This window comes from Gavia stellata, chromosome 31, assembly GCF_030936135.1.
Source record: "Gavia stellata isolate bGavSte3 chromosome 31, bGavSte3.hap2, whole genome shotgun sequence".
NCBI classification, from domain to species: domain Eukaryota; kingdom Metazoa; phylum Chordata; class Aves; order Gaviiformes; family Gaviidae; genus Gavia; species Gavia stellata.
The window spans coordinates 3593568-3621466 of NC_082624.1; the positions used below are offsets into that span (position 1 = coordinate 3593568).

General features: G+C 40.8%; 1 protein-coding gene across 1 annotated transcript; it reads right to left on the minus strand.

Moving 5' to 3' along the window:
* Positions 1-5859: 5859 nt before the first annotated feature.
* ADAM28 (ADAM metallopeptidase domain 28) lies at positions 5860-27511 on the minus strand. Its single transcript, XM_059831539.1, has 24 exons — positions 27454-27511; positions 24569-24669; positions 23858-23934; positions 21876-21954; positions 20039-20115; positions 18771-18966; positions 18245-18307; positions 17752-17823; positions 17003-17172; positions 16157-16241; positions 14789-14919; positions 13791-13968; positions 13168-13257; positions 12552-12747; positions 11790-11892; positions 11061-11217; positions 10325-10405; positions 9634-9712; positions 8292-8382; positions 7813-7912; positions 7467-7532; positions 7062-7139; positions 5994-6056; positions 5860-5892 (listed from the first exon to the last, which is right to left on the minus strand). The coding sequence occupies exons 1-24, from the start codon at positions 27503-27505 to the stop codon at positions 5860-5862; spliced, it is 2418 nt and encodes an 805-aa protein (XP_059687522.1). The 5' UTR covers positions 27506-27511.
* Positions 27512-27899: the final 388 nt, after the last annotated feature.

Here is a 27899-nt window from a genome sequence, read left to right on the forward strand (position 1 = left end):
GCTACTATAAAGGCACAAAAAAGAGAGTGGGGATCCAGAAAGGTACACACAGTGTGGAGGTTAGATAACTGGTGTCAATGGGCTCGGCCCAAAAATGGGGTTGGGCATCCCGTCTGCAGCCAGCCGAGGCAAGTGAGGGCCTTCGAGTTTTGAGAGATGAGGCAGATCGGGGGAAGAGGAGCCCATGTCCTTATTTTGAACATGCAAAGCTGAAGCACAAGGAACTTAAGGCTGGAATTGAGTTTCCAGGGGAGTGAGCTTAATGTGGTGGGTGTATGGAAGATGCTAAACTCTTCTGAAAAGCCAACCCTTGATTGCAGCTGCTAAGTGCCAAGAAATCTGACCGCTGGCATGAGAGTCAATCCCATAGCACCGTCTGAGCATCGAAGAGGGACTGTTGCCTTGAAATCTGGCTCGAAGCTACGTGAGCAATGTCACCTAGGCAGTGGGAATTTTCTTGCTGTTCTCAGGTGTGTGTCTTGGGACCGAAGGCGTTGTAAGCAGAGAATGGAGAGGGGTGGACTCGTAACAGAGTTAGATGCCTGCAGCAAAGCATGTAGGCGCTCAGTTGGTGTCTCTGAAGGGGGTGAATCATGTTCTTCTGTTTCAGTACCTTGACTGGGAGATCATGCTATGATTTTTTTTTCTCCTCTGTTCAAGTCATCTCATGGGTTTTTTACTGTTTTGAAGCCTCATCACAGAGTGGGGCTGGGTAGCAGGGATTTTTGGATGAGCTAATTTATAAAACATGTTTAGCAATTCACTGCAGCACTTTAACGGGATGTACCCACTGATGGGATTTAGGGACACGTCTTTCAGTGATAGCTGCAAAAAGTAACATGGAAAATACATTACTCCAGTGCACTTAAGGACATGAAAAAATAGATTCAGTGTGTGGCAGAGAGCAGCTCATTTTTCTCTTCATGAATGAACAGATGTAAGAGAGAACTTTTCTGTATTTGCAGCACAGACTAAGTGCACCTGAGCTCTGTCCTCACCGGTACTGAGGCTTGCTAGAAAAGTTCTCCAGTCTTCCACATCAGTTTTTGACTGCTGAAGTGAGATGTCTCCATTTCTGAAGTCCTGCTGAAGCTGTGTTATTCATTTATCCTGTTTCTTGATGCTGTGCACTCAGATCTATTTTGTCAGGCATGTGACCAAAGTTTCCCTCTGGTCCTGGGTGCAGTGGCTCAGACCAATCCCATGGAAACTGCTTTTCCTTTTTTAATAGCTCTTGCAGACACATCTATCAATATTTCAGCCTCTGCTTTTTTTCCCCTAGACCTTCTAAAGGCCAGGGCCATGCATTATGTGGAATTATTTATGGATCTAATGTCAGTAACAGCCTGTTAATATCTGTGCCACTTTTCTGAAGATTGCTTTAAAGTCATCTGGGGGCCAGGGCAATTGCTGGCAACCCGACAGACACCCCTGCTCCTTTCCCAGGGCCTCCCATTTCCTCAGCACCAGAGGAAGATTAGAAGCATCCAGCAATGCCGTACTCAGGAAGTTATCAATAAACTGATGATTAAAGATTGGCACTTCTCAGCCACTGGTAAATAACACCAAGTAGCTGATGCCTGAGGTTCACATTTACTGATATTATCAGCCAGCGGCAAAGGCCATCATAGCAAGAGCTGTTTGTTGTGTAGCACTGGAGAGCCATTAGGCCCAGCTGGGTGGTAGACAGACAGTAGGGTCTGAATTCTTAGGGTCTGTCAGCTAGGAAATCTTCAATATTTCCATGAGTTTTCACTGATTTGCACACTGCAGCCTTTCATTCACTTACTTGTTAAGATGGTAATGATTTACGCAGTACTGTGAGGCTATGAGAGATCTACTGGCGTAAGGAAGCAAAAGGGGAAGAAAATTCTTACTTTCAAATTGCAAGTGATATTTATTATTCATTTTGATAAAGGCTGGTAGGACAACGTCTTGTTTTCTGGTCAGTAAAACCTGAATCAATTAGGACTGCCTCTTGCTGTGTAGAGCTTAAAGCATGTACTGTCTATGGTGTCATGTTTGAAGGGTTGGGTTAACCTATTTATTAGTTGTCTGGTGCCTCTGTGTCTGAAAATCTGAATGTGCTCCAGTCTCCCCACTCTTCCTGGCTGATGGCGTTCTTGTTAATGTCTCCTGAATCTATAGCACAAGGTCAGAGGATGCAGTAAATTCAGAATTGATTCGTTTGAGGTGATAGCAGTGATCCGATAGCAAGCAAGAGAAACTTCTTTATTGTGCCCCATTGCCCTCTAATGGCCAGTGTTGAATTTGCACAGCAAAGTGGACAATTCAGAGGGCCGGATGGGAACTACTGAGGAAATTGGTCTGGTGTGCTGCTCCAGTGTGTGCCTTATTTTCAAGAACCCCCCGAAACTGTTCGCAGTGAAGATTGGTTGGGGGGTGCAAAGAGCAAAAGGTTTGCTCTCTCTTGGTAGCACCATCCCTCATAGATAGATGGAGGGAGGGAAAAGAGGGATGAAGGAGGGTGGTCAATTCAGAGACTGAAAAGAAACAGAAAAAAAGACATTTTTGTTTTCCCATGGAGTAAGGGGGGATGGGGGAGTGGAGTGCTCACTCCATACTAAAAATCCCCACCCCAAAACCAGTGGTAAACTGCTTTGCTTTTGGGCTGGGAGCAAGACTAGGGTCTGGCACGTGGCTCCTGCATAGCAAATGCAAATTCAGTCAGTGTCAGTTCACTGGTGGTGATTCCACGGTGCCAAAATCCCATCTGTGTCTTACGATATGATGCCAGCAGGTGGGCTTGCTGCTCTGCCGGAGAGTGTGGGTGGCCAATCATGCTGAGCAAGGGACCTTGAACCAGGAGTAAGGGAACAGCTGGACCCGGATCAAACTATTGCAATTCAGTGAAAAGTGTGAGACTACAGGGGGAAAAGCATCTGTTGCTGTACTAGCCTTCTGGGGCTAGGTACGGCAGGCTCTTGACAACTGGGGTGCTGAAGATGTCTTAAGTTTTCTTGGGTTCACTTTCCTCTTGCAGTACAGGCTTTTTAACAGTAGATGTCACGTTTGCATAATGGAACAATAGTTTGTACCTACAGTCGCTCCTGTTTGTGCAAGGCCTGGCTGGAACCACAGAACATGTGCTCCATCACAGGAGGTACTATCACCTGTCCTATGGATGTTGGGGCCAAGAAAAGCTGCAAATCATAAACTGCTATAGGTGTGTGCTCTTACATATTTTTCTTAGGTTTCTACCGCAAGTCACTGCTGAAGATGGGTGCTTGGTCTCAGTACAGCACCCGCAGTCTGCTTGGGTGCTGGGAGGCAGGTATTGCTTACTGAAAGTGTTCAGATATTGAGGACGTTTGAGCCCATACAGGTCAGACAGAGTACTGGTTTTCTGCAGGAGAAAGTAAGCCCAAGCTCCATGGTTTGGGAGTTGAATCTTAGAAAGGTAATTAAGAAAAAGCAAGTCTCTAGACTTTAGCTTGCTTCAAATCTCTATATCCTTGGAAAATTCTTGAGTGCTTACAAAGTGGAAAAGGTTGGAAACCATGAAAAAATAGGATTTTAAGGTGGCAGAAAAATTGAGATGTAGTATCTTGTCAACCCTTATTATAAATTGAATTCAGCTTTACTGGCTAACTTGGCAGGGTTTGGCAACACCTGTGAATGATCTTTTTGGTCCAAATTGGGAGTTTTAGGGATTTGGCAATGTTATAAATGCTCCCACTTTACGCTATTGTCCTGTGTTTCATGTGCAAATGATGATCTTTAAAAAACAAAACAGCTACCTCCAGTTTAGATAGAATACTTCTAATACAGAAATCTTTGTAAATACATTAATTACAGTTCATAAAAAATAAGTTCTGAATCTTTATACCATAGTCGAATACAGATAGATTAAATTCCATTTCTGACTCAAATAAAGAAGCAATTATCCAAAGCGGAAGAAAAATATGCTCTTCCAATAAAATCTATCCTAAAACAAAAAACCCACCTCACTCCTCAAACTGAAGACTGTAATTTCATCACATCTGTGTTTTGCAGAGCATACAGCACTTGATTGGTAACCTCAAAGCAAACCTAGCCCTAAAGAAGTTGGTTTTTTATATGCATTTCTGTATTGGAGATGATGTATCCGTAGCGTGCAGCTGCAGTAACGCTCACTGTAAATAACAAAGCTCTGCATTTGAAAAGTGACTACAGTTATGTGTTCAGTACCCTAACAAGATTACATGGATCAGGATTTCAGCAGGTGTGAGCTGGGTCACGAACTTGAGCAGGAGGTTTCAGGTCCTCTGAGGATCGGGCTTTTTTAAAAGTCCTAATGGGCCCTGATCAGAACCAAGTCCAGGTAAAGGTTAGCATGCGCTATGCTGGCCCGAGGCCCCGGATCTTGTTTTGGTAGTTTGGCAGCCATCTGGTCTTCTCCAGCAAAGCCACTATGCCCAAGGGCTGGAAACTGCCTTCCTGAGCCACAGTGTAATCGATTTGGATCTGTGTTCTGATTTTGATCCTGATCCAAACCCGAATGCAGCTCAAGCTGGAACCTCTGTAAAATCCTGAGTACTTTGGGTCCAGGGCAATTTTGTTTCTCTCTCTTTTTTCTTTTTTTTTCCTGGTAAAATTTTTGTTCCTTGAAAAACACTTCTGTGCGCTTTAACTTTAAAATATTGATGCCAACCACATGAATAATATCAGTGCCAACAGTAACAATAGCCTCAGTGCCAGCACCCTCACAGTATTATTAACATCAATGCCAACAGTATCATGCAGATCTATGCCAGCAGGCCAATAGTGTCAACAATGCTGATGCCAACAGGCCAGAACGAATGAAGAAGCCCTCAGTAATAAACCAGTGTGCAAAGCCTCGTGCTGCGATGCTGTCCCACAATAACAACCCCTGCGCCCAGCCTAGTTCTCATTAGCAACTTTACAATAACACACCCTGGTGCAAGAGCAATTAAACGAAAACACCAAGGTGTGTATATCCTGGAAGGGAGAAATACTCAGATGTTTCTGGAGCTGAGGGGCAAATGAAATAAATGATTAAGGATTTTGTTGACGGTGCTTTTCTAAATTTTTCTGTCCAAGTGCAATGGTGGCAGCTGGAGTGCTTTTTAAACTGGCACAGCCTGAGCTCTGGGAGCACTTGCAAGCAGCAAGTGGTTTGACTCCTGCATGCTTTGCTTTTGAGCATATCTCCAGTTCTACCTACTCAACAGAGGAATCTTGTTTAACAGGTAATCTAAGGATTAATGAGAGAATCCGATCCAAAAGGATCTTTCCAGAATCAATGCACTTCCAGTGTGTAATCTTATTATTCCAAGGCTAGTTCAGGCCTGAGGACACAAACTTTTCTCCAAAGGGTAGGAAGGATTTTTCTTTTTCCAGAACTTGCAATTTGCAGATGAGGGAGAAGGTCTGGTCTGATGCTGAAGAGTGGGCTGGCAAAGATCTAGAAATGTAGCCAAAAGTTTACGACTTACAAACATATAGTAGCCATACTTTCCCTAATCTTCTCAGGTCTGTACCCAGAAAAGCAGTGTAGATGCAGGGCATCCGAGTGCAGCCACACCTTGCGGTGGTGGCCTAGGAGCTAGGATGTGTTAAGCAGCTTTCATAACTTAGTCCCAGTCTACATCTCAGTGCAAGTAGCGATTCTGCTTCGTTTGCTTTTGGACAGTAGCTTGATGTCATCACCAGAGTTCCTCGCTGTTTGAAAACCAAACTTTTCCTTTGCAAGCAGCTGTCAATCAGTCGTTCTTTTTTTTTTTAAGAGAACAGGAAGACTATCTTGGTTGCCTTTGCCAAAAGTGGAGGAATCAAGGGACAAACAAATTGTCCCTGAAAATTTCAGGTATCTTGATCAGCCCTACTTCAGAAGCTTCATACTCTGGGATTAACTGGAGGTTTTAAAGCCTACATGAAAAAGAAAGAGTTAAACAAATTACAGCGTGCCCAGTGCAGTTCAAGGAATTACATCCTGAAAGAATTGCTGTTCACATTCAAACTCGGGTTACCTTTGGTGGAGGTGGAGGTTTGCCTTTGGGAACTGGGAGATGAGCAGGTTTTCTCTCTGGTGCCTATAACAAAAATGTAGTTGAAATGTCATTAGGCTTTCCTGTCTGAGCAGCTGCAGAACCTCCTCAGAGCTCAGCTGCTGCTGCTGCTATCTCATGTATTTACTACAGCATTTTCCTAGTGAAAAAACTAGGGGTGAATTAGATTAATCTGTCCACATACAAGAAGGCACAATAATAGAAATATGCAAGGGGTATAGATCTGTTTCAGAAGACCACTGAGCTATTCTCAGTGTGTAAATTCATCTGTATCTCAAGTAGCCATGTTCAAATAGACTGCTTAGGAAGCTAAAGCTGATCACATGGTCAAGGTGTGTGTTGAGGAAAGCATCTCTAAAGACAGTGGGATTTAAATGTGCCTTTATAATCAAGCTGATATGTGGGGGGTTTTTTATTTTCTTATTTAGTCCTGATCCATCATTCTTTATGCAGGCAGTACCATGCAGTTAGGTTGCTAGTGTGAAAATGGTTTCTGCACCCTTGTATCAGGTGGGCAGGGGGCTCAAATGCTGAGATGGTAAATATTTGAGGGAGGCATTTTCAGTTAAGAGGGTGCTTTGGGTTTATTAATGGCAAATATTTGTATTCTTCTCGTTTCCAAATTTTTTAAAGAAATATATATATACACACATACATACATGCACATTGATGGAGATCCCCTCACAGGTGTCATCTTTAGAGACTACCAGATCTCCACAATACAGGGACCATTGCAGACATCTGTAGTAGCACAAGCCAATCCCTGTTGGTTTGGACTTTGTGTACTATTGCTAAGGAGATGTGCTTGTGATGGCGTACAGGACTTCTTGGCACAGATTAAGAGTATCTTGTGCAGTTTAGGATTGCATAGCAAAAAAGGTGACTCCTACCCTAAAGAATATGTGGTTTGAATGTCTGTGATTTTTTTTTTTTTTTTTTTTTTCCCCAGAAGCTGAAAATACTAATTGACAACTGATAGTCATTTGCAACTCAGATGAAAGATGTGAAAAGCCGCAGGGTCATACTTACAAAAATCTGTTCTGTGTGAGAAGAGGTTGGTTTGGTGGAAGGAACAGGAGGTGGGGGACCTTTTGGCCTTATGGCAGGCTGTAAAAGAAGAGAATATAAAACACATTGACCCTATATACATATTGCATATGTGTGCATCCACATGTTCCCATGGGAACGTCCAGGCTTGTGTTCTATATAAAAAGTGCATTAATAGGGGTAAAAGGATGCATTCATTTCAGAAGCAGGGATACTTTATGCTATCTGGCCCTGAGAGCACATACAGGGCCTTATCCTGCAATGCAGTGATTTCCCCAGCCTTTGAGATCAGATTGTCATCGCGGGTCTCCACCATGGCATGAGCCGGTATATGCTGTCTTCCCCAAACCCAACGTGAAAGGAAAGAAATTCCCTAGAAGTACTTACGCTGTGGAGCTGTGGTTTGTTCTCCTGCAGTGGAGGTACAGGAAGGAGAAGTTTCTTATCATTTGTCTGAAAATAGGGAACAGTTAAATCGGATGGAGCCCTTATCTCGTGCATTATCTTTGCATGCCCCTTTACTGCAGACAGATTACTCAGGGACTTAGTGCCATGTGTTTTCCCCACTCTCTCCTCACAGTGGGATTCACAGCACTGTTCTTTCAGCCCTGGACAAGCATTTTGAAGCCCTTCTGGAAATGTAGAGCACTTTGGCTGATAAGTTTTGATGTTTCAACCTTGCGGTTACACTCCCAGGGAGACTACAGCTGACCCAGTGCCTCCCTGCTCTTACCTTCTGGGCAGGTACTGCCAGGACAGGGTGTTCTCTGCGTCTTTGTTCTTGATCCACAAAGACTTGGTTTGTGGCTCCAGGTCCTCTTCTGGTCTGGCAGCTATGTAAATATTACATATAACTGTAAATCTTACCCTGATTGAAGTAAAAAAACCTGCTGAAGTTGAACGCCTGCCTTGCTCCTATTGGTGTGTTATATAGTCATGTCCTTTCTTTCTTTCTTTCTTTCTTTCTTTCTTTCTTTCTTTCACCCCTTTATTTTAATTATTTAGGATTATTCTTGAGAGCTACAGTTTCAAGTCTTCAGTCCTCTCCCAACTATGGGATTTCTGAAACAGCTTAACAAAGGTCATGAACCAACTTCCTTGGCTTTCCAGTGTCTAATTCCCTTCACCCTCTTTGAAAACCCCAGCTTAAAACCTTTCCAGAAGTTGCTTGGCTTAAGGTGTTTTTTTCCTCAATGGGGGTAAGCATTTTACCTCTTCTTGAATACTCGGAAGCGGATAAGTAACACTGCTGCAGTTGCTGTGACAGCGAGGACAACCAGCACACCGGCAACAATAGCGAAGCCTGTCAGGGACAGAGAACACAAGTTGCTATCTCATAGAGTCATCGACTGGTTTGGGTTGGAAGGGACCTTCAAGATCACCTCGTTCCAACCCCCCTGCCAGGGGCAGGGACACCTTCCACTAGACCAGGTTGCTCAAAGCCCCGTCCAACCTGGCCTTGAACACTGCCAGGGTTGGGGCATCCACAGCTTCTCCAGGCAACCTGTTCCAGTGCCTCACCACCCTCATGGTGAAGAATTTCTTCCTCATATCTAATCTAAATCTACCCTCCTTCAGCTTAAAGCCATTACCCCTTGTCCTATCACTACAGGCCCTTGTAAAAAGTCTCTCTCCCCATTTCTTGTATTTCTTAAAAGATCCCCTATTACTAAGCAGTTTCCCATCATGACCATTGGCAAACTAATTTTTTCCACAAGGTCTAGACCCTATTTGTCCTCACTACTGCTCAAGCTTATGGCTGCTGCTTCTGCCACAAACGGTGATGGAAAGGAATGTATTCTTGCCATTTTTGCCGTATTTGAAGACTATGGTTATTGCCTGAGCTGTCCTTGCGCTAAACAAACGTAGCCGTTTCCATCCATCCTCAAAGATAATTTCATTGTCATTGCTCTCCTCTTTCCCAAACATTGTTACCCAAAACTGAGTACAGGCCTTTGGCATTGTATACAACGCCAGGTTTCACGATCTTCCTTCAACAAAGCTATTCTAAAGCTTCAACCAAGCCACAATGATGAGAGCTGATGGTGCTCTAGTGAGTGTGGAGAGGGGACAAAAATATTTAATAACAAAGGCTTAAAATTTTGTTCCCAAACACATGGAAATCTGTACACAAAGTATTTTCCCTTCAGAGGAGATCAGTTAAAGGCCAGCTCCATGCAGATGATAAAGAAATGAACTTGCCTGCCTCCCTCACAGCAAAGCCTCTGGGAGCTTGCCTCCACTCCAGTTTGACAGTGAGCTAATATGGTGTGCTCGTTATCTCAGGATGGAGAAAGGAAAAGCCTGATACTTACTCTAAATAATCTCCTGGGTGTATCACTTCTGTCAGGTTAGAAATTAAAATAGTGTGCTCTAGTCATTCATACAAGCTGCAGCGACTTAAGGATGTGCAGAAATCAGAGACCTAGCTATGCAATATTTGCAAAGAAACGGTCTGGCACCCAGTGCGAGTTAGGGCTGTTTCAGTGGAGTTAAAGCAGCTCATTTCAGCCAGCGGATGACAGTACCCAGCGTGTGGCCGTACAGCACTTACTGGTCACTGCTGACGAGCTGTCACAGGTTGGAGGTGCCCATCCTTCTTCACACTGGCATTGCAACTCATGGTCGCACACCTAGGGAAGCAAAAAGCCAGGAATATCTTTGACTTGGAAATAAGAGTGAAGCTGTGATGTCATAAAGTTTCAGTGACTCTGGATCAGGGTCCTGATAAGCTTATTGAAGTTAGGTCTGGAAACCCCCTCTTATTTCAATTGGACTAAAATTTAGCACAGAGAGTAGCAGTTTTGCACAGTAGAGGACAGGCCTGGCTGTCTGCTATCGTGTGCCTTTTGCAGGTGTTTCTGCAGCAAAAGCTACAGTACAAGGCACAAAGCAGCAGACTTAGTCTTTACATCTGTAGGTTTCTGAATGCTCAAATAAGATGAGCACAACTGTCTTCCCAAAACAGGAGATGACCTGAAAAAGAATAGCTGTGATAGTGTGGCTCAGAGACAGGGCCAGACACAGAATCTTTGTCCATCTCCTGTCATCTCCTTAGCAAAAATATTGATGCTGTATCAGGTTAGATTTGCTTTCATAAAAATCTAGGAAGCTTCTGACTCCAACTTTTGCAAATTCCTATCCCAATGACTTAAATACTGTCATCAATAAGGTCTGTAGCTGATATGCATAATTTTCTTTCTTTTTTTTTTTTAAGTTAATAGCATCAAATGCTTATATCTTACAGCATGTCCAGTACACTTGGCAGAGCAGTTGGTTGATCTAAAGACATCTTCAGCATAAACACATTCTCCATTGCTGCACACCTGAAATGTACAGGGCAAATGTTACCAAAGTGATTTATAGCTTTCAGAACATGCAGAGCTTGCACATTATTGTGTAAAGTGATGAAGAGTAAAAGGGGGCACAGAAACAGGTCTGCAAATCACTTAAACCTACATTAGGAGTTTGATATGTGGATATAATTTGTCATTTGACCTTTGAGTATTTTATAGCAAAGGGGAGTGACAAAGATGTACAGACATCACTGCTTTCCGCTCCTCTTCAATCCTTCATCCTCCCTGCCGCCCCAAGTAGAAATATATAGCAAAGAAATTGGATATAGCACTCAGTGATGCCTTACACATCCATTATGGAAATACTTAAAAATAGTAATATATGTATGATCTTTTAACCCTTCATACGAAGGCACCTGCCTGCTGCCACATATATTTGCATCACTGAAAAATAATAAGACAACAGTCAAGCATAAGGAAACCAGAACAATAGCAGTTCCTGTTTGCTTTGCTGCTGATTTGCGATAGATGTAAGGCAGAAGGTATGGGAAATCAGATCAGTGGAAGTTTAGTGTCCACTTCAGTCTTCCCTGTTTAAAATCTTTCTTGTCTGCTAAAAGAGCTAACGATACAAGGAAGACTGAAAGAGGGGAAATAATAAGGAGAAAATCTTCTCTCTACTAACCATCCCATTCCCGCACTTTGTTCCATCGAGAATCATCCCTGGGTCTACTTCTCCATTTCTAGGAAAACTTGCTTTGCAGGACTCAAAAGCCACCAGGCTCCCATCCTGAGGCATCTCCTTCCCCCCAGTACAGAACAACTTTCCACACATTATATCTCTGGAAGAAGAACAAGAGCTGCTAGAACAATGGCATGGCACAGCAAAACTGAGCTGGTCTCTCCTCCAGCTTGAATTTGTTCTGTCTGTACAGGAACTCCAAAGAAATAGCTGCAGAAAGGAATTTTGGTTTGTGGTGTTTTCAGGTTGGTTTGTGAGTAGAAGGTGGAAGGTTCTTAATTCCTCTTGAGCTTATTAGGGAGCCCACAGTAATTTGCAGAAAAGAGTATTTGACCCTGTCCTCAACTTCTCAGGGTCACCTGAGCTTCAAGTTCCCTATCTAAAAATCCCTTCCCTGTACTTACCTGCCCATGCATGCACACACATGCAGTCATCCTCACAAGCAGGCTTGCTCATACATATGTACGCACTTGCTCTTTCTCAGACTGATCTCAGGATTTGGAAACTAGTTTTGTCAGAGTTGTCTTTACCACAATATTCAAACTGAACAAGAAGAAGGGACACATGGATGTATGTGCCATCTAAAATATTGCACTCTCTGCTTCTGTCTCTTAATTTGAATAGAAATGGTCTTTTCCCAAATCCCAACAAATTCTGTAATGCAGTGCTTACTTTTTTTTACACGGGACGTGACTACCTTGTTCTTTTCTGCAGTATCCGTAATATACCCCTTTCTCGTTCATTCGGTAACAGGAAGCTGCACCTTCAGTAGCCTCTGTGAAAGAGGAGAATGCAATGGGATTAGTTTAGGTTCTCTGCCTGTGAAAACTGACAATATTTCATTTCCTTTACCTATTTAGGAAATGGCCTTTCCCAGTGAAGTTGCCTGTGGGCCTAAATGTCTCTCTCTGTTACTTCATGCATTAATTCTGCAATGTTACTGTGTACGCACAGCAGAACCTATCCTGTGTGTTCTCTCTATCCACTACAAACCTATAAACCTTGCCTAGGAGAAGGGACATAGTCAGAACTGGAGATGATTTAGGACTGGGAAGAGGGTAAGGCACTACACACCTTCAGAAACATAAAGGCATGCTCAATTTGGACGTTAATTTGAAATACAGACATTTCCTCTTCCTATTAAGCAAGGAATACTCACCCAGCTCCATTCCAAAGTTATCTTAAAAGCATTGTGTGAAAGAGGAATACGCTTACCACTTCCCATTTCTCTAGAAATACATTGCATTGTATGCTCTGAGCTTCAGCTGACATAAAAATAATAAAGTGTATGCTACAAACCAGAACTCATTTATATAGATATTCTGTTCCTGATTTACAAAAGGTCTTTGATGATTTGCTAGCAGACAAAGCCTACCTCTCTATCTCTCCTTTGACTTAGGCAATCTTATTTTTTCAATGCCAACTTGTACTCACGTGGTCCGAAAGCAGCTTTGCACTGGTTTTCTCGGGTGGGACAGTTTCCCATGTAGCAATAGCCTTCGCCATAGTTGCAGGGATATCCGTTCACACGGAATCGATCTGCTGGGCAATTTGCAGAAAAGCCGGTGCACATCTCAGCCAGGTCACAGTCATGCTTAACTGCTCGGCAAATAGCTCCTGATTTTTTATACTGAAGTGGGGGGAAAGCAATGCCACAGTTAAGACGCTGCTCTGGAACTAGAGGGCTAAAATTAGGGGAGACAAATCCCATCCTCGCTGTACAAGTTGCATGAGGGGCGAGATCCGTATCGAATGTAAAGTTGGTTATGTCAATTGACAAGATTTTTGCCTGGTTGTGCCTCAGCTTTTCTTTCCAAGAGAAAATAGGTGATGAAAATGCTCATTTCTGCAGGATGTTGAAAGACTGAGTGAATTGATAGTTGTGATGTAGTTTGGGATGGACAAAGTGTGCTTGTCTTTACAGTGCTATGTCAGTAATTACGAGTAAAGAGGATTGGTTCTTTTGGAAGGTGTATTACTGCTTTTTCATGGGCAAACAAAAAATATACCCTGGAAAATACGAGAAGCTAGAGATTAAAAGGAGTCTTACTTGGCAGTTTTCACAGCACTCCCCGTGCGCACACATGGAACCTGCCGTCAGTTTGCACGTCTCAGGGATGCAGCAGTCGTTTGTGCACTCCTGTGACAGAATTGGCAATCAGAGCTCTGGCACACTGCTTCAGGGTTTGGTCCCTCTGTACTGTGCTCTCAACGAACCATCCTGTACTTGGTTATCAAGGGAGGGAAGGATATCTTGGACCTGTACTTTGCTTCTCTGAAAACCATTTTCACTAGAAGCTATGCCAGCCAGAGTGAGTGAGCGTGTAAAGAATACAAAGCGTGTTTGATTGTGAAAGTGCTGGTAGAAGTTGTGCAGGGAACTTGCTTATTTCTGCTGAGATGATTTCCCATGTATGGCTGTTCCTCACTCTCAGTTCCTCTGTTCACACAGCATGACAAACCATGCAGTTATCTTTTCCACCACTTGGTATGCACATTATAGGGCTGACTACACTGCAGATCAGCAGTTGGATGACCACAGCTTCTACAGAAATATTTCAGCTAGCTTTGAACTAGCTACCTCAGAAACTAACAGAAACCAGCTACTGTACAGCCTGAATAAAACTCTTTGTCTCTTCCAAGTATTATTTTTATTCCCGGTTACGCAGATACCTCAGGAGTACCACAGTCGCATTCCTCTCCTTTTTCCACAAAGCCATTTCCACAGGATGGAGGTGCTATGATGCTGCTTACATCTGGGATGTTAGTTAAGCATTTTGGCATGTCACTCAACATGTACTTCTCAAAACTTTGGAGGCTGCAAGAGCTGAATTTCTTGGGGACAATGGAACTGTATCGAGAAAGCAGGAGGATTTGTGTTAGGATTTGCATAGGCAGGAAGAAGCAATACCCTTTACAAGAGAAATGAAACAAGTGACCATGCCCCAAACTATTTGGTGCAGCCATTTTAAAAAATATATTAATAAATACAATGGCTATCTCTTACTTATAGCAGGAAAAAAAAGTGGAAACAAGCAGATCAGAAGAAATTAATGTACTACATGTTAAACACTGTATATAATAAATCCCACATCTCAAAGGTTTAAGCCTGGTCTACATAATTTGTGCCTGGATGCTTCAGGCATTAGGAGTTTTCCACTGGGCTGTTTAGCAGAGGTTCAGGGTGTTCAACTGGAGGTGTGAATTGAACTAAATTCCTATTTAATGGGTGTTTATTGAAGGTGCAAGCACTTTGTGCGGTTTTCACAGGAGACGTCTGGGTAGAGAACAGAACTATACTTTAGGTAAATCTTGGGGAAGCTCTGTCATCTGAGATACCACAGCAGTTTCATGCTGTCGTCATTTTAAGGAAGAAATGATTTATGGTTTAACGTGAAGGCCCCCACCACACATGCAAATCTAATGTTATGCAAAAGTGACTGAAGTTTTTTTGTTTCAGTTTGGTTTTTTTTTGAGGGGGATCCATCTGGGAATATCTTACAAGGGCCTGGAATGTCTTCATTTTTCTCTTCGTTTTGTATAATTTGAATGGAATAATCTCAGAGGACTAAAATAATTACTACTTCATTTTGGAAACTGGCAGTTTATCCAAAGCCCATCCTTAACTGCCCTGTGCATGAACGCCCTCGCCTTTTCGTCCAAACTCCTACCTGACAGTGTCTGTCATGATACAAACTTTAGCGCTACACGTGCAGGCTTTGGTGTCGTGACTCATGCCAAGGTTGTGTCCCATCTCATGTGCCATGGTAGCTGCAACTGCAATTTCGTTTCTGTTATGATCCTGTAGAGATAAGAACAGGCTATTATTTCCATGAGTATTTTAAAACAAGTTGGAACATCAGAGAAGCCATGTGGCTAAGAAATAGGACAATTTTTCAAGTGAAATTATCCTCACTGCTACGTAAGGATTGATATGTTGTTCAATCCATGCATGCGTCTATTCCACAGTCTATGCTGGGTTATATTATAATAGCAATGAGATGACATCATTAACAAACATGAGTAAATGGGTATAATGAGTTTTTAAACAAACATGAGAAAGTTACGCTGCCAAGTAACAACTGAGTCTGAGGGGGAACTGAACATCTGAAACTCTTAAACCTCTCTCTGGATAGCTGTCTCTGTGCTTAGGGTGATTACGTGGGTGCGATATAACTATTACTCATTACACCAAGTAACGATTGCGCACAGTGTTGTGTGTGCACAGAAAGGAAAGGCAGATGCTGTGCTCCATCTTCGCACTTAGCTTGGTGTTTTGTGCTGCTTGGTGGGAGGGAGGAAAGGAAAAGTCCTGCTCTTTTGAGTGAAATTCAGGTGTATAAACAGCAGGAGGTAGTGGAAATGCATAAAGCACAAGACGCGTACTGGTCATACTCTTCCAGCATGGCATTGTAGAGCAAATAACGCTCTACAAAATGCATCCCCCCACCTTGAAAAGCACTGTGGTTTTACAATCATCCTAGGATTTTCTTATGGTGTGGGAAAGCTGTAGTTTCCTGTGGGTTATTCCTCTTGCCAACAAGCCTGGCCTCTGAAGCCGGGTGCAGCAGTTGTGTTCCTGGTGTTGTTGGTAAAGTTTGGGGTCTGTGTTCCTGTTTAGGCTGAAGTTTAAGTACAGTAGTTCAGGCAGCTGTAATTAAGTGGCCAAACTGATGATATGCATTATGACAGGCAGAACCAATTCCCTGTTCAAAACAGGGAAGCTTAGGGTAGAGGCACAAAATCACTTATGTCTCTCCTGTGACTCTGTTGGGGCCTGGTGCTCCAAATAGAGGTGTCCGAGTTTGATGTTGGCATCTAGATAAAACAGACACCATGCTTTGTATGTGCTTTCTTTACCCTCTGCACTTCATTTAAAATAAAATCTCTGTGAATTTCTACAGTCTAATAAAATAATGATATGAACCAGACAGGGAACTGAAAGTGTTGTACACCCAATAATTTTCATAAATGTTCTTTGCTGGTTGAGTAAAAAACATAGAAAGGCCTTTACAAAATAAAATAAAAATAAATCAGACCTGAATAATACCTGCAGAATATATATCACTGCATATGGATTTTAGAAAGGCTAATCCAATCGTTGTCCCCTCAAAGTCATAGCCTCTGTAAGGAAGAAGAAAGGCAGAGTGAATTGCAATGATGGACCAGGGAGCAGATCCAAAGTCAAGACTGCTTTCTTAACCAGGCTGAAGGTTTGAAGCATATGCTCATTTCCAGCTCCGGTTTGCATTCCTGATCTAATACACTATTTGAGGACACGCTTAAGATCCCTGCAAATTAGAAAACAATTTAATACACTTTTAATTTTAAATTTTTACTTCAATTACGTTGCAGTTCATCAGACTTAAAGCATCTGTTTGAGTGTAAAGACCTTGATGAAGTGCTCTAAATGCAGCAAAGTGCTTGGATGAATCAGGGCCATTGAACATGAGCCAGAATAGTGAAGTGAGTGCTGGTTTAGTTTGGCAACGTGCATTTCCTAGCTGTTAAACTGCATGTCGTGGCTCCTTAGGGCATTAGACTATGCTGCAGCCTTCAGGACACTCAACTGTTCTGTGACCAGGGCAGGGAAAAGGAGAGACTGAGATGTAGCAAAAGTGCACATTGCCTGTTTTTGCAGGGAGTCAGGTAGAAGGATTAGATACTCTGTCCTAGCAGGTAATTGTGCTCCATGAAGAAGATAAAAGCAAGAAAAGAGAGCCTGCATTTATATTTTTGTCCTAGAATTAGTACAATCCAGTATTGGAAAGCATGAAATCTGGTTCAGTATAGACAGCGTCTCTGATGGGTTGGCGACCAATTTTTAAAGAACAAATTCTTTTAACATACTTGGAAATGCAAATAGGAAACAGAATGAGACACACGTGATTAGCTGAGCATTGTCGTTTCTTTTCCTCTTTAATAAATCTGATAGACGCCACTTTGAGAAACTGTCCAGAGTGAATCCTGCAGCATGACTCAAGAGGCATTTATCACCATCTGTCCAGATTTCTAGGCCAATTAAAGCCACGTAGATATTTATGGCCTTATAAACCTGCAGCAGAGAAACAGCGTTGCTGTAAAAATGAAGCACATTATGAAGACTTCTGAAACAAACACTTCTCCTGGTAATTGGTTCACTTTTGTCACTTGCAATATAGTCTACTCCAGACCTGATTTAAGCTTTTCCGCACTTTGAAGTTGCCTCAAAAAATTAAAAAGACAAAACAAAACATGAAATCTTATTTCCCCCCACATTTAAACCAACTATAAAAATGGTTATAAAATACTTGAAAATTCCAATAGTATTTTGGAAGAAATTTGACTTGCAAAAGAAGTCAAGAATCAAAAATAAGTTCATTCTTTTTGAAGGATTTCAATAATTCACTTTAACAGCTGTTAAGAAAATACGTATAAATCTTTCTTTAACAATAATTGAATTTAGAGAAATCTCATATCTGAGGACAAAGAACAGGATAATATGGACAGATCTGTTAAAATTGTTTCATAAATTACAATGAAGTTCAGTTTTCATTCTTTCCTGTATGCAATAATGAAAATTCATGATGTTTGCAAAAGAAAAAAATTATAAATAACTCCTATTTCAGTTTCACTTTGCTGTATTTACTCTTACCGTGTTGATGTAATTGACAATTCCAAATATCCTTTGTCTTACAGTTTTAACATCTTCCTCATACTTCTTATACTAAAAAAGTAAATATAATATGTTAGGAAATGGAGAGGAAAAAAGTGATTTATCAGAAAAGAAGTGTCACACAGAAGATTACATTGCAAACAACACCCATGCCTGGCCTACTTCTTCTTATCTTTTCGATGTACTATTTTATCAGACAATGTATTTCAAGATCAGGCCCTTTTAAAACGTGTATTTATGTGTAGGGTGCAGAAGAGGACAGGCACTGCCTGGTGTTTTCTGAATTCTCGTCGTCTCCTGGTGGGATTTTCAGAACCAATCGACATTTGGAAATCCTATTCCTAGCCAAAGGCAGTGGTAGAATATAGTCTAGCGCTGTGACTGTAGCAGGAGCCCAGGGACGTGAGTAGTACCTGCTTTGGAAAGCTCACCTCTAGCTGGTCAAATGAGAAAAAATCATTTCAATACTCACCAAACTATTGTCTGCAACTATGTAAACTTCCAGATACTTTTTTGCTTTCAGGTATGCTTTCATCTAAAGAAAAGATACATTTAAATGACTTCTAAGGCCAGTTTCAGTCTCAAACCTTGCAATTTCAAACCCAGGTGTTAGTTACGAGGGTATTTCTTTAGCCAAGTCATTTAGAATGGGACTGCCTTGTTTTAAAATCATGACAGGTAGGCTAGATATTAAAATTATTATTAAAATGATGAAAGGTAGGCTAGATATTAAGAAGTATTTAGATGTTTAAAGATGCACATGGGCACCTATTAGTACATGCAGGAGGGCTTAACTCGGGTGGTGAATCTGAAATCTCAGATCTGTGAGATTTTGCACTGGTTTTTAAGAGCTGATTATGATTCACTGTTTGTGATGGCTTCTTTTCTGGAGGTGCCACCAGACAAAATGGGACTTGTGCTACTCACAGAGTTCTCCTATGGCCTCAATTTCTTTTCTGACATGTACTTACTGGACTGTTGTTTAAGTATGTACTTACTTCTGGATTGTTGCTGGATTTGAAGATGTCATTGATGGGGTCATTTGAATCCGATTCCCAGGTATTATTGATTAGACCACAGGTTTTTATGGACTTTTGTTCGAGTTTCTCATACATATAGACTGCATGTTCATCACTATCTGAAGTTCCCAAGGGTTCAATAAGGTACTTCTGACCACGGGTCTCAAAATATCCACTAAGAAAATTAGTTAGACTGTGATTTTTTTGAATCCACAGGACTGAGTCAAGATAGCAACATTATCTCTAACAGCTTTTAGCCCAAGCATATGGACCATTGCACACACTGATGCAATGGAGTAGTTTGTCAGCATGCAGGCAGAGTGTACAACAATTTAAAGGCAGAAATCAACACTGCTGAGTCAATTGGAATATCTGGTGAGTCAGGTGAGGTTTCTGAGTGGGAGACTGTCAGTCAAAAAGAAGCCGGTTCAGGAATTAATTAGATTTAAATTTGGGGCTTTGTGCTAACAGAGGTGATTGAAAACTGAATTTCAGTTCAGTGGGGAATTCAAAGATATGTTTTCATCTTTGAGATGAAAAATGGAAATACTGAACAGAATTAAGAGTTCTGAATCATTTTGAGCAGCAATTGTCAAAATAAGCATTCTGTGTTAGCACGTAAACTCACAAGCTGTGCAAGAAGTGTTCGCAAAGAAAGTCTGGGTTTTGGCAAAACCCCACTAACCACTGGGAAAATGTTCTGCTGCAGCTTCTCAGACTTAACAGCCACCCTCTTGCCATTTTATGTTATGCCACGGTGTCTTCAGCGATCACAAATGAGCAGATTCTTTTACCTGAGCTTTTCATGCAACAGCTTGAACTTTCTGACCCTGTAACTGCTGGAGCACTGAAAATCATGTAGCCTTCTCCTGAAGTGTCAGTGGAGCTTCCTACAGCTTAGAAGCATCAACCCTAAGTGTTTACTGTAAGCACCACCAAATGCTATGATTTACAACCTGATCTAATATGGAATTAGTCATCTAAATGTATTGATATAGTTCTTCCTTTAGCTTCCAGTTTATAAACTCTGGAAATAGAAAGATAGGTTTTTTCTCCCTTCTTCCCCTCTGTTGTGGTTTTGGTGTTGGTTTTTTTTTTTTTTTTTGTAAACTAGTTTTCTTGTAAGTGTGAATAAAAGATTACACTGCTTATTTACATCCTCATTCTATTTAAATTGGAAAATTTATCCTCAAAGAATAGGCATATTCTGCCATCGGTACCCTTTGGGAACCAAACCTCTGTCTTACCTTAAACCTTTGCAAGCACTGATGCTTGCTATGGAATCAGCATCATTCTGAATGTAACCTTCATAATAACAGTGATCCTGTTTAGAAAGAGAAAATACATTGTCAAATTGGGCCATGTCTCACTGACTGCAATGAACTGGCCTAGATCCAGAGATTTCAGGAGACATAGCTACATTTCTGGCTACAAGCTACAACAAGCTATGCTCTCTGAGGAAATCTCCCATTAGAGGAGGTTCTTAAAATGAAAAAAACTGGTGACCATTCCCATGTTTGCTATGGTACAGTTACTGCTATCCTTCAACACAGAGTGACCCAGATTGCGACAAATCCAATCATGGTGGGCTCTGGTCAATGCACAACAGTACATGAAAATAAGAATATGCATATTCACCGCTCGAAATTAAGTTTATACTGATGTGCTTTGCTGAATTAAGGTCCATAACGAATTATTTTATTGTGGCCAAATTTCAGGGAAACACCCTTTAAGATTAACTTGACAATTTAGTGCTTTAACTTCAATGAGATTAAAATGCAGGTATTATATTAAAACATACGATTAGGGGAAAAATTTTCATGACTTAATTGACTTAAGGATCTGAGGTCTAATGAACACTTCTGTGTTCAAAGAGACTTCAAAGTCACTGAGGTATTGTGGAAAATTTTACCCATAGCATTTTCCTTAATAGGTTTCTTGAGAGGCCTCTAACAGTATTCAGACCTGCATGCATTGTGCCTTTTCTTTTCTCATGGATGTTTGGTTTCACTTTACCATTTACTTGGCTTCCTTCCTTCACAACGTGCCAACTTTTTTACAGTGAGAAAGACACCAACAAAGTGAAAATTACTGGAGAAAGAAGTGGAGAATTGCTCTCCATCTTTTGAGGATACAAGAGAAACAACTCCTGAGATCATAATAAAGTCCCCACAATGTAGGAATTCCTTACTCAGCAAGCTGCACAGGTAGGCCTGTTTGAGATTGTCTTTAACCAGGCATAGGTGCTATTTGCTTTTCACAGGATCCATTCAGGGAGTAATTGGAGCAATCAGAAATGGCATCTTTTTCCACAAAAAAAACGAGCCCAGAATTCTTTATGCACATTTATTTCACTCACTATCCTCCGGTTCCTGCTAATCACCCCATGCCAAAGAATATTAGGCTTTGTATTCCAAATTACATGTGTTAAAACACATAGCATGACATTGGACAAAAAGCTTCAGGTGAGAGCTTTGTTGAAGATAAGACCCATGAGCGCACAGTTAATTAAAAAATAACTTCTACATAGACTTCCTTTGTGTCTCGATCTGAATAACTGATTTGTCATGGCTCAGAGAAACCACCTGGGGTAACCTGCAGTGCATTTGCTCTGACCGTGGGTGGTAACGTGAGCCAGTGAGGAAATATGTCTTTATCTGAATCTGTGATCTCACTGAGATTAGGGTGTAAAAGCAAGTCAGGGAGTTGCGCAGAATGAGCAAAGTCAGGAGGGCAAAGTCAGGAGGTAGAAGGCAGTGGAATGGCCCTGGCTCCATTCCCTTTCCTGACAAAAGACAGAAATTCAGCTCAGATAAAGTGCTCATCAGCCATGAAGGTGAAAAGCTTTTGTCTTTTTGAAAGACAAACTGTGTGTCTGATTCTCAAGAGGTGTATCAGTGTAGCTCTGCTGAGGTCACATCTTCCCTGTCCCTTCAGAGGCACCCTAAATTACAGTGCTTAGAACCTTGATTTCAAGTCTTTTCTTTCTGTCTGATATGTGGTGCTATTATTTCATGGACCCGTGAATCTCTCATGGACCTTCTCAAGCCTGCAAGTATGAGGGAAGGAAACGTTTTTAATTACCTTGATCTGAGGATTTGTTGTTATTTGTTGACCGTCATCAGAATAAACTGTTTCAGTATAGTCTCTAGCTAACAGGTGCCTGCAAAGAGTCAAGTGCAATCATTATTCAAAATAAATTGTAGTCATCTAGAAATGAGGCAATTACATAACACGCAAAGTATGTAGGGAATTCATATGATTACTCAGGTTATTAGGTATTACTCAGGTATTGAAAAACTAGGGAAGCAAAGCTGCTGGGTGGGGAATTCTGCCTGTTTGTAATCTTTACTCAGACAAAGGGACATTTCTAAAATAAGAAAGCAATTAAAGTCTACTTATTTCATTGGTATAAACTAATCTCTTAGTAGATCTGAAAGTAAATGTATAATTACATATGCAGTATTGATCCTTTTTTGGCCTCCAATTTGTGTAGACATTTCCACCACTCCACAGTGCATGTGAAATGGTGCCATTCTGTTCTCTTCCCAGTTCACCCCCACTGATTATAAATAGCAAAGCTCTAGGCCAAGGGAAAAGCTGCCTCATCCGTGTCACATGTGCTCGTGCATACACGTATGTGTACATGTGCATACACTCAGAGATTCTGTGAGGAAATCACACTAACATATATTTGTCCAATTCTTTTGCTTACAGCTTTTTTTATAACTTTGCTAGCGCAAGTTCTCATCTTTGTAATCATTCTGTCTGAACCTGATGTTTCTTTTCTGTCTACGTAAAACTCTATTTTTGGACACATATGTGTTCCTGAACCTTCAAAGGAGTCAATTCCATGACTATGGAATAAATTGCTGTATTTCTGCCACCACTGGGAAAGGTGCTGTTGGGTTTCTTGTTAGCATACACATTTATGATTTGCTGTGGAAGGCCAGGTCCTGCAAGGCTCTGTGCACTTGGGCTCCTATGCAGCAGAGCACTAAGCAGATGCTTAACTTCAAGCCAGGGCTGTAGCCTTACTAATGCTAGCAGCAAAGCAAGTCTACATTCACTTCTGTTTGGGCAACTACCCCAAACTGCCACAATCCCATTTCTTTTTAAAGAGCGGGATTTAGTACAATGTAATTTCCCTCCCCCCTCCAAATATTTAGATTAGATTAAAACAGGGGCAAACAGTTAATTATAGTCTATATTTAACATGAACTGATTATAGTACTACTGTATTTACACAGCCATTCAAAAAATACCTATTAAAGCAGACTTGTTTGATCCATGTTAAATATTATGGTGGAGCCAGCAAGCAGAAAATCACAACTGTGCTTTATTTTGTGTTGCTCTGTAGAGTTTTGGACTTCTATTTGTATGCTTTGCTCTGTAACAAAGCTCACTGCTTCTCTGTACCCTCTGCATGGCCTGTTTATATGCTGTTAATGTCTTCAGCCAAGGAGGTGAGCTCTCTTTGCATTCCACTTCCATAAAGCATTTTGTCAGTGCTGGTATATATTAGACTACTCAAAGTCCAACAGCAGTAGCGTTAAGGTAGGGAGTGCTGGAAGCTGAATTATTAAGGATCATTGCATTCCTTATTACTATTTTCCATTTTTGAAAAGCATACAGAGCCAAGACAGATAGCCCCATTTCATGGATATTTCTCTTGTTCTTCTCTGTAGTTTCTACCAGCATAGAACAAATAAATATAACCCATAGACTATCCATGGACACAGAAAACTTGTGAAATAATATGAAAACATTAAACATTCAGTGGATTTAGCCACTTAGGAAATAAATGGGAGAACAGAGTTAGCAGTATAGGCAAATCTTTCCATCATGGTAGTGTCATGTCCGTGGGTAGTTATTTCACATTACGAAAATAGTGACATGATGCTTTCTCTCCCCTCTTCCTCTTTCATGGGAGTTGAAAGGTTGTATTTACCAAAATACCTCTGTCTTATAGGAGCCAGAGTCCTGTTTCTTTGGATCCTGAATGCCCTACAGAGCCATTTACAGTGAGGAATAATGCTCAAGGAAAAAAGTTGAACTGAACCTACTTATTTTTTTGTAGGTGCAGTATGACTTCCTCTCCATTGGCTTTGATTCCGTACTCCATTGTGTCATCGTATTTTGTCTGTAAATAGATTTAAGTGTTAGAATACGGACTGTAACAATTTCTGGCCTCACTATGAGCTGGCTCTTATTGAGTGCCAACTGCATTCTTTTCCTTCTCTTCCCACCAAAAATAAGTATTCTGGCAGTTATAGAATAAGCAGGAGGTCACTCTGTTTCATATTTTTTAATTAGAGGACCAAATTTAACTTTGCAAATTTATTTCCACAATCATAAACACGTACCCTGCATATTGGGGAAGGTGCTGAAGCGGATGCTTAAATTCAAACATTTTCATAACTTTCTTGAAGCATGTAAGAGCATGCTTAGTTTTAAGCATTTGATTTAATTTACTTCAAATTAAAATGCTCATAGGTTATTCAAAATCTGACTAGTATCAAAACCTACATCTTTGCAGAGATACAAGTACAGAAGACCCACTGATGGCATACAGGTACTTCACTGCATACTGAGCACGCTTCACAGCCTGTCTTTACCAGACATGGGATCACTCTTCCAGGTTTTCTCTTTCATTTCATTTTGCAAGATCAGGTGTCTGGCTCCAAATTCTCTTACCCTTGAAAACCAAGGGTACTCTGACTCCAGAAAACCTTCCCCATCTCCCAGCAAAAAACCCCATTATCTCTTTTTAATACCTCTTTGTTTCTTTCTACAGCTCTTTTATGTACTGTGTGCAATTTCCGTGGATAAACTATTTCATATTGCTCAACTCCAGGTAATTTCTTGCTTGTGCTTCCTAGGGAGAAACAGATGTATATTTGTGAAAACACAGTGTTAACTTAATAAACACCATATTTCATGTCTGTCAAGACTGATTCTTTTGGGCTGTGTTCATCTGTTGCACCACTCATTTCTCATGTATTCTCTGCACTGGCTCTGGCATGTGCTCATCTGGTCTGCTAAGCAGTCACCCCCATTATGTGACCTAACATGAGGTTTGTTACAGTCTGGATCTCAGATGAGTTGACATACCTGGCTATTTCCAGGTGTCAAAATATTTTATGTAATTCACTTTGGATTTCTTTTCCCAGCAGCAATCAGTGGTTTCAAGTACCGACATGCTAGACCAGTTATGCAAGGTGCAACCTTAGCCTTCACATTTTGCAGATGACATGAATTTAAGTTACACGGTTCTATGAAATTAGTGATCTCCAAACCTTATCACATAATGACATACAAGTCAAGACTGCCTCTGGATAAGCAAATAAACTTGTACAATTCACCACAAGTCTGGAACAAGCCTAGATTTCTGCTTTAGAAAGCTTTTCAGCTGGTCTTCTCCCATAAATACTTGTGATAGTACTTTAATAGACACACTCTTACCTATTGAATCAGATTGAGGGTGGTTACATACTTGACAGCAGAAGGACTGGAGAAGGCATTTGAGCAAGACTAGGTAAAATAATAGGAGACAGGCAGTAAAGTAGGAAAATCTTGAAGGTGGTAAGGAATCCAGATGGTTCCTTAACTCGCATAACCCTCTTTACTGGTCTCACTTGTAAGGTGTGTTGCGTGTCTGCAGTGGCTATAAAGAACTTGGTGAGGAAATACAGTGCTGATGAAAAGTGTTTCTTTTTGTTTTCTGCTTCTGAGTCTGAGTGAATCTTGACAAAAGTTAATATGGGGCATGACTTGCAGGGGTGGTCAGCACACACGTTGCATCATCTGAAGTTAATAATAGCAGCTGGTGTACAGCATTTGGGAAAACAGGGTCGTACAAGGGATACATTAGTTTCCAACAAGATGACAGCAGGTTTTATATGCCTCTTAAGCTCTTTAATCTCTTACAAAAGGTCATTTCATCTGAATTGGCCAATTCTTGAGGGCTCAGCACCAAGCACAAGAGCCTGTATTTGAAAAAAACCAAAAGCACAACCAAACCACAAACAACAAAGGGAGAGTGCAACTCCCATTTTAATTGTCTGCCTCGAGGCCAGATTTTTACAAGAGTGGGGCATGCAATTACTGTAAGTTTCTATATATGGAACAACAGAGCACATCCTCATGCAAATTGTTCCAGTAAAATAAACAGATTAATTCTTCATAACTGGTTTATTTGATTAAACCCTTTCAAAAAATAATTGCAGAATAAACTTGGTTGCATCTTGACAAAGCTGAGTGCTGTGGAGAAAGGCATGATGCTAGAATGTAATAAGTCCTAAGAGGTTATCTTACATCAGCCGAGCCATTACACAGTACACAGTAACTGTCCATGCACATGCTGTTAGCAAATATCAAGTGCAAGTTTGTTACTGTAATTTACAATGACGTTTACTATTTTATTTTAAGCAGTTAATTATGTTTACTTTTAAAAAATATTTTGCTTTGCAGACTTAGTCTTTCCATGAGCTTAAAGTACGTTCTTACATAATGATCACAGTAATATTTTAGGCCTCTCAGAATGGAGTTAGGTGCTCCGGTTTTATCTATCCACTCCATGATGCAGACTCTTTTTACAAGGCCAGCTGTAGCCCAGATGGTTCAAGTTTAGGCTAGATTTGAATGGAGACTCAGAACTAAACTTAGCCTTTTCCTGCAGTGTGATACAAACAGCATTTCGAGGAAAACAGGTTAGTTTTGTTCTGGAACAAATCATTTCTTAGAGGTAGGTTTTTTTAATGAACTCAGTATATTGTCTTTGTCTTGCTTCAGGCATTGTCTTGAGTCAGTAGCTTTAAGGAGGAAAGAAATTCCTTGGGCCTCATACAACAGCTAGAAAAAATGCTAGTAAGGAACAAACAATTATATACTTCTCCAAGAGCCTAAACCAGGAAGAAAAATCATTAGTGAGGATTTCATTGACAATGAAGGTTTGGTTTTGTCAAGAAACAAAATATGTAACACCTTAAGCGTGAGTACTGTACACATTTTCAGACATTCTGTACAACTAATGAAATCATAAAGATACCTGTCTGAATACAAACTACATGTCTAATTATGTTATAAAACCTGTGCAGGCTTGTGCATGCTAGGCTCTGAAAAAAATCTGTTCCCTGTTGACATGAATTGAATGAAACAATGCACGTGGAAAAAAAAAGTGTGCTCTGTTAAGGTTAAGTCATATGAATACTCATAACCTGAAGTATCACACAGATAATAAGGGTGCTAACTATTTTAATTCAGGTAATGTCATTAATTGAATTCAAATAAAAGTCTTTTCTTTTACAGCCAAAATGCTGTCAGGGTAATAAGTTGTCCCAATTGGATAAATTGTCCGCTCACTTGTAGGGAAAATACTTTCTTAATTGGCTCACAAAACTAACCAGTTCTGGGTCTTTAGCCAATCTATGGCCAGTTTTCACACAAGTAAATAATTCTCTAACTAGAGAATTATAGATAATCGCTTTGAACAGAATGAGAAAAAAGCAAACCTCCCTAACTTCAGCAATACCATTTTTTTCGATGGTTTTAATTCACTGTTCTTCAGTATTATCTACATGTTAATAATTAAAAATTCATAAAAGCTGTACAAAGTTATCCATAGCAACCACTGATAAAGGCTAAAAAAAAAAAGCTGTACCTTGTTGGAGAAAACGTAGCAAAACAACAGAAACAAGAAGTATGTTCGTCATCTCAGTTGCGCTTGTCTAGCAGTGGTCTCCGTGGTCTGGGAAAGCTGGGTTCCCAGGCTGTCTCTGCTATGAGCAGTCCTCTCTTGTGCAGTGAATGAGAGGGAGTGAGTTGTTCAGCTTTATTCTTGTTTCTATATGAGGAAGTGTTTACTAAAGGTGTTGCACAATTTTCAAGTCACAGAGTGTTACAGCAAGCGGAAGTTCCTGCTCGTTAGTTAATGTCACACGAATTGTGATATATTGATTACTTCTTTGAAATAAGTTGCCTAAAGCTGTTCATCAGGAAAAATAAAAAAAAGTTAAATAAATAAAGAGGGAGATTGGAGTGGTCCTAATGCTGTTTTTTATTTATAGTCTGGCTGGTAAAAAGCTACAACAGAAACAGTGGGTACCA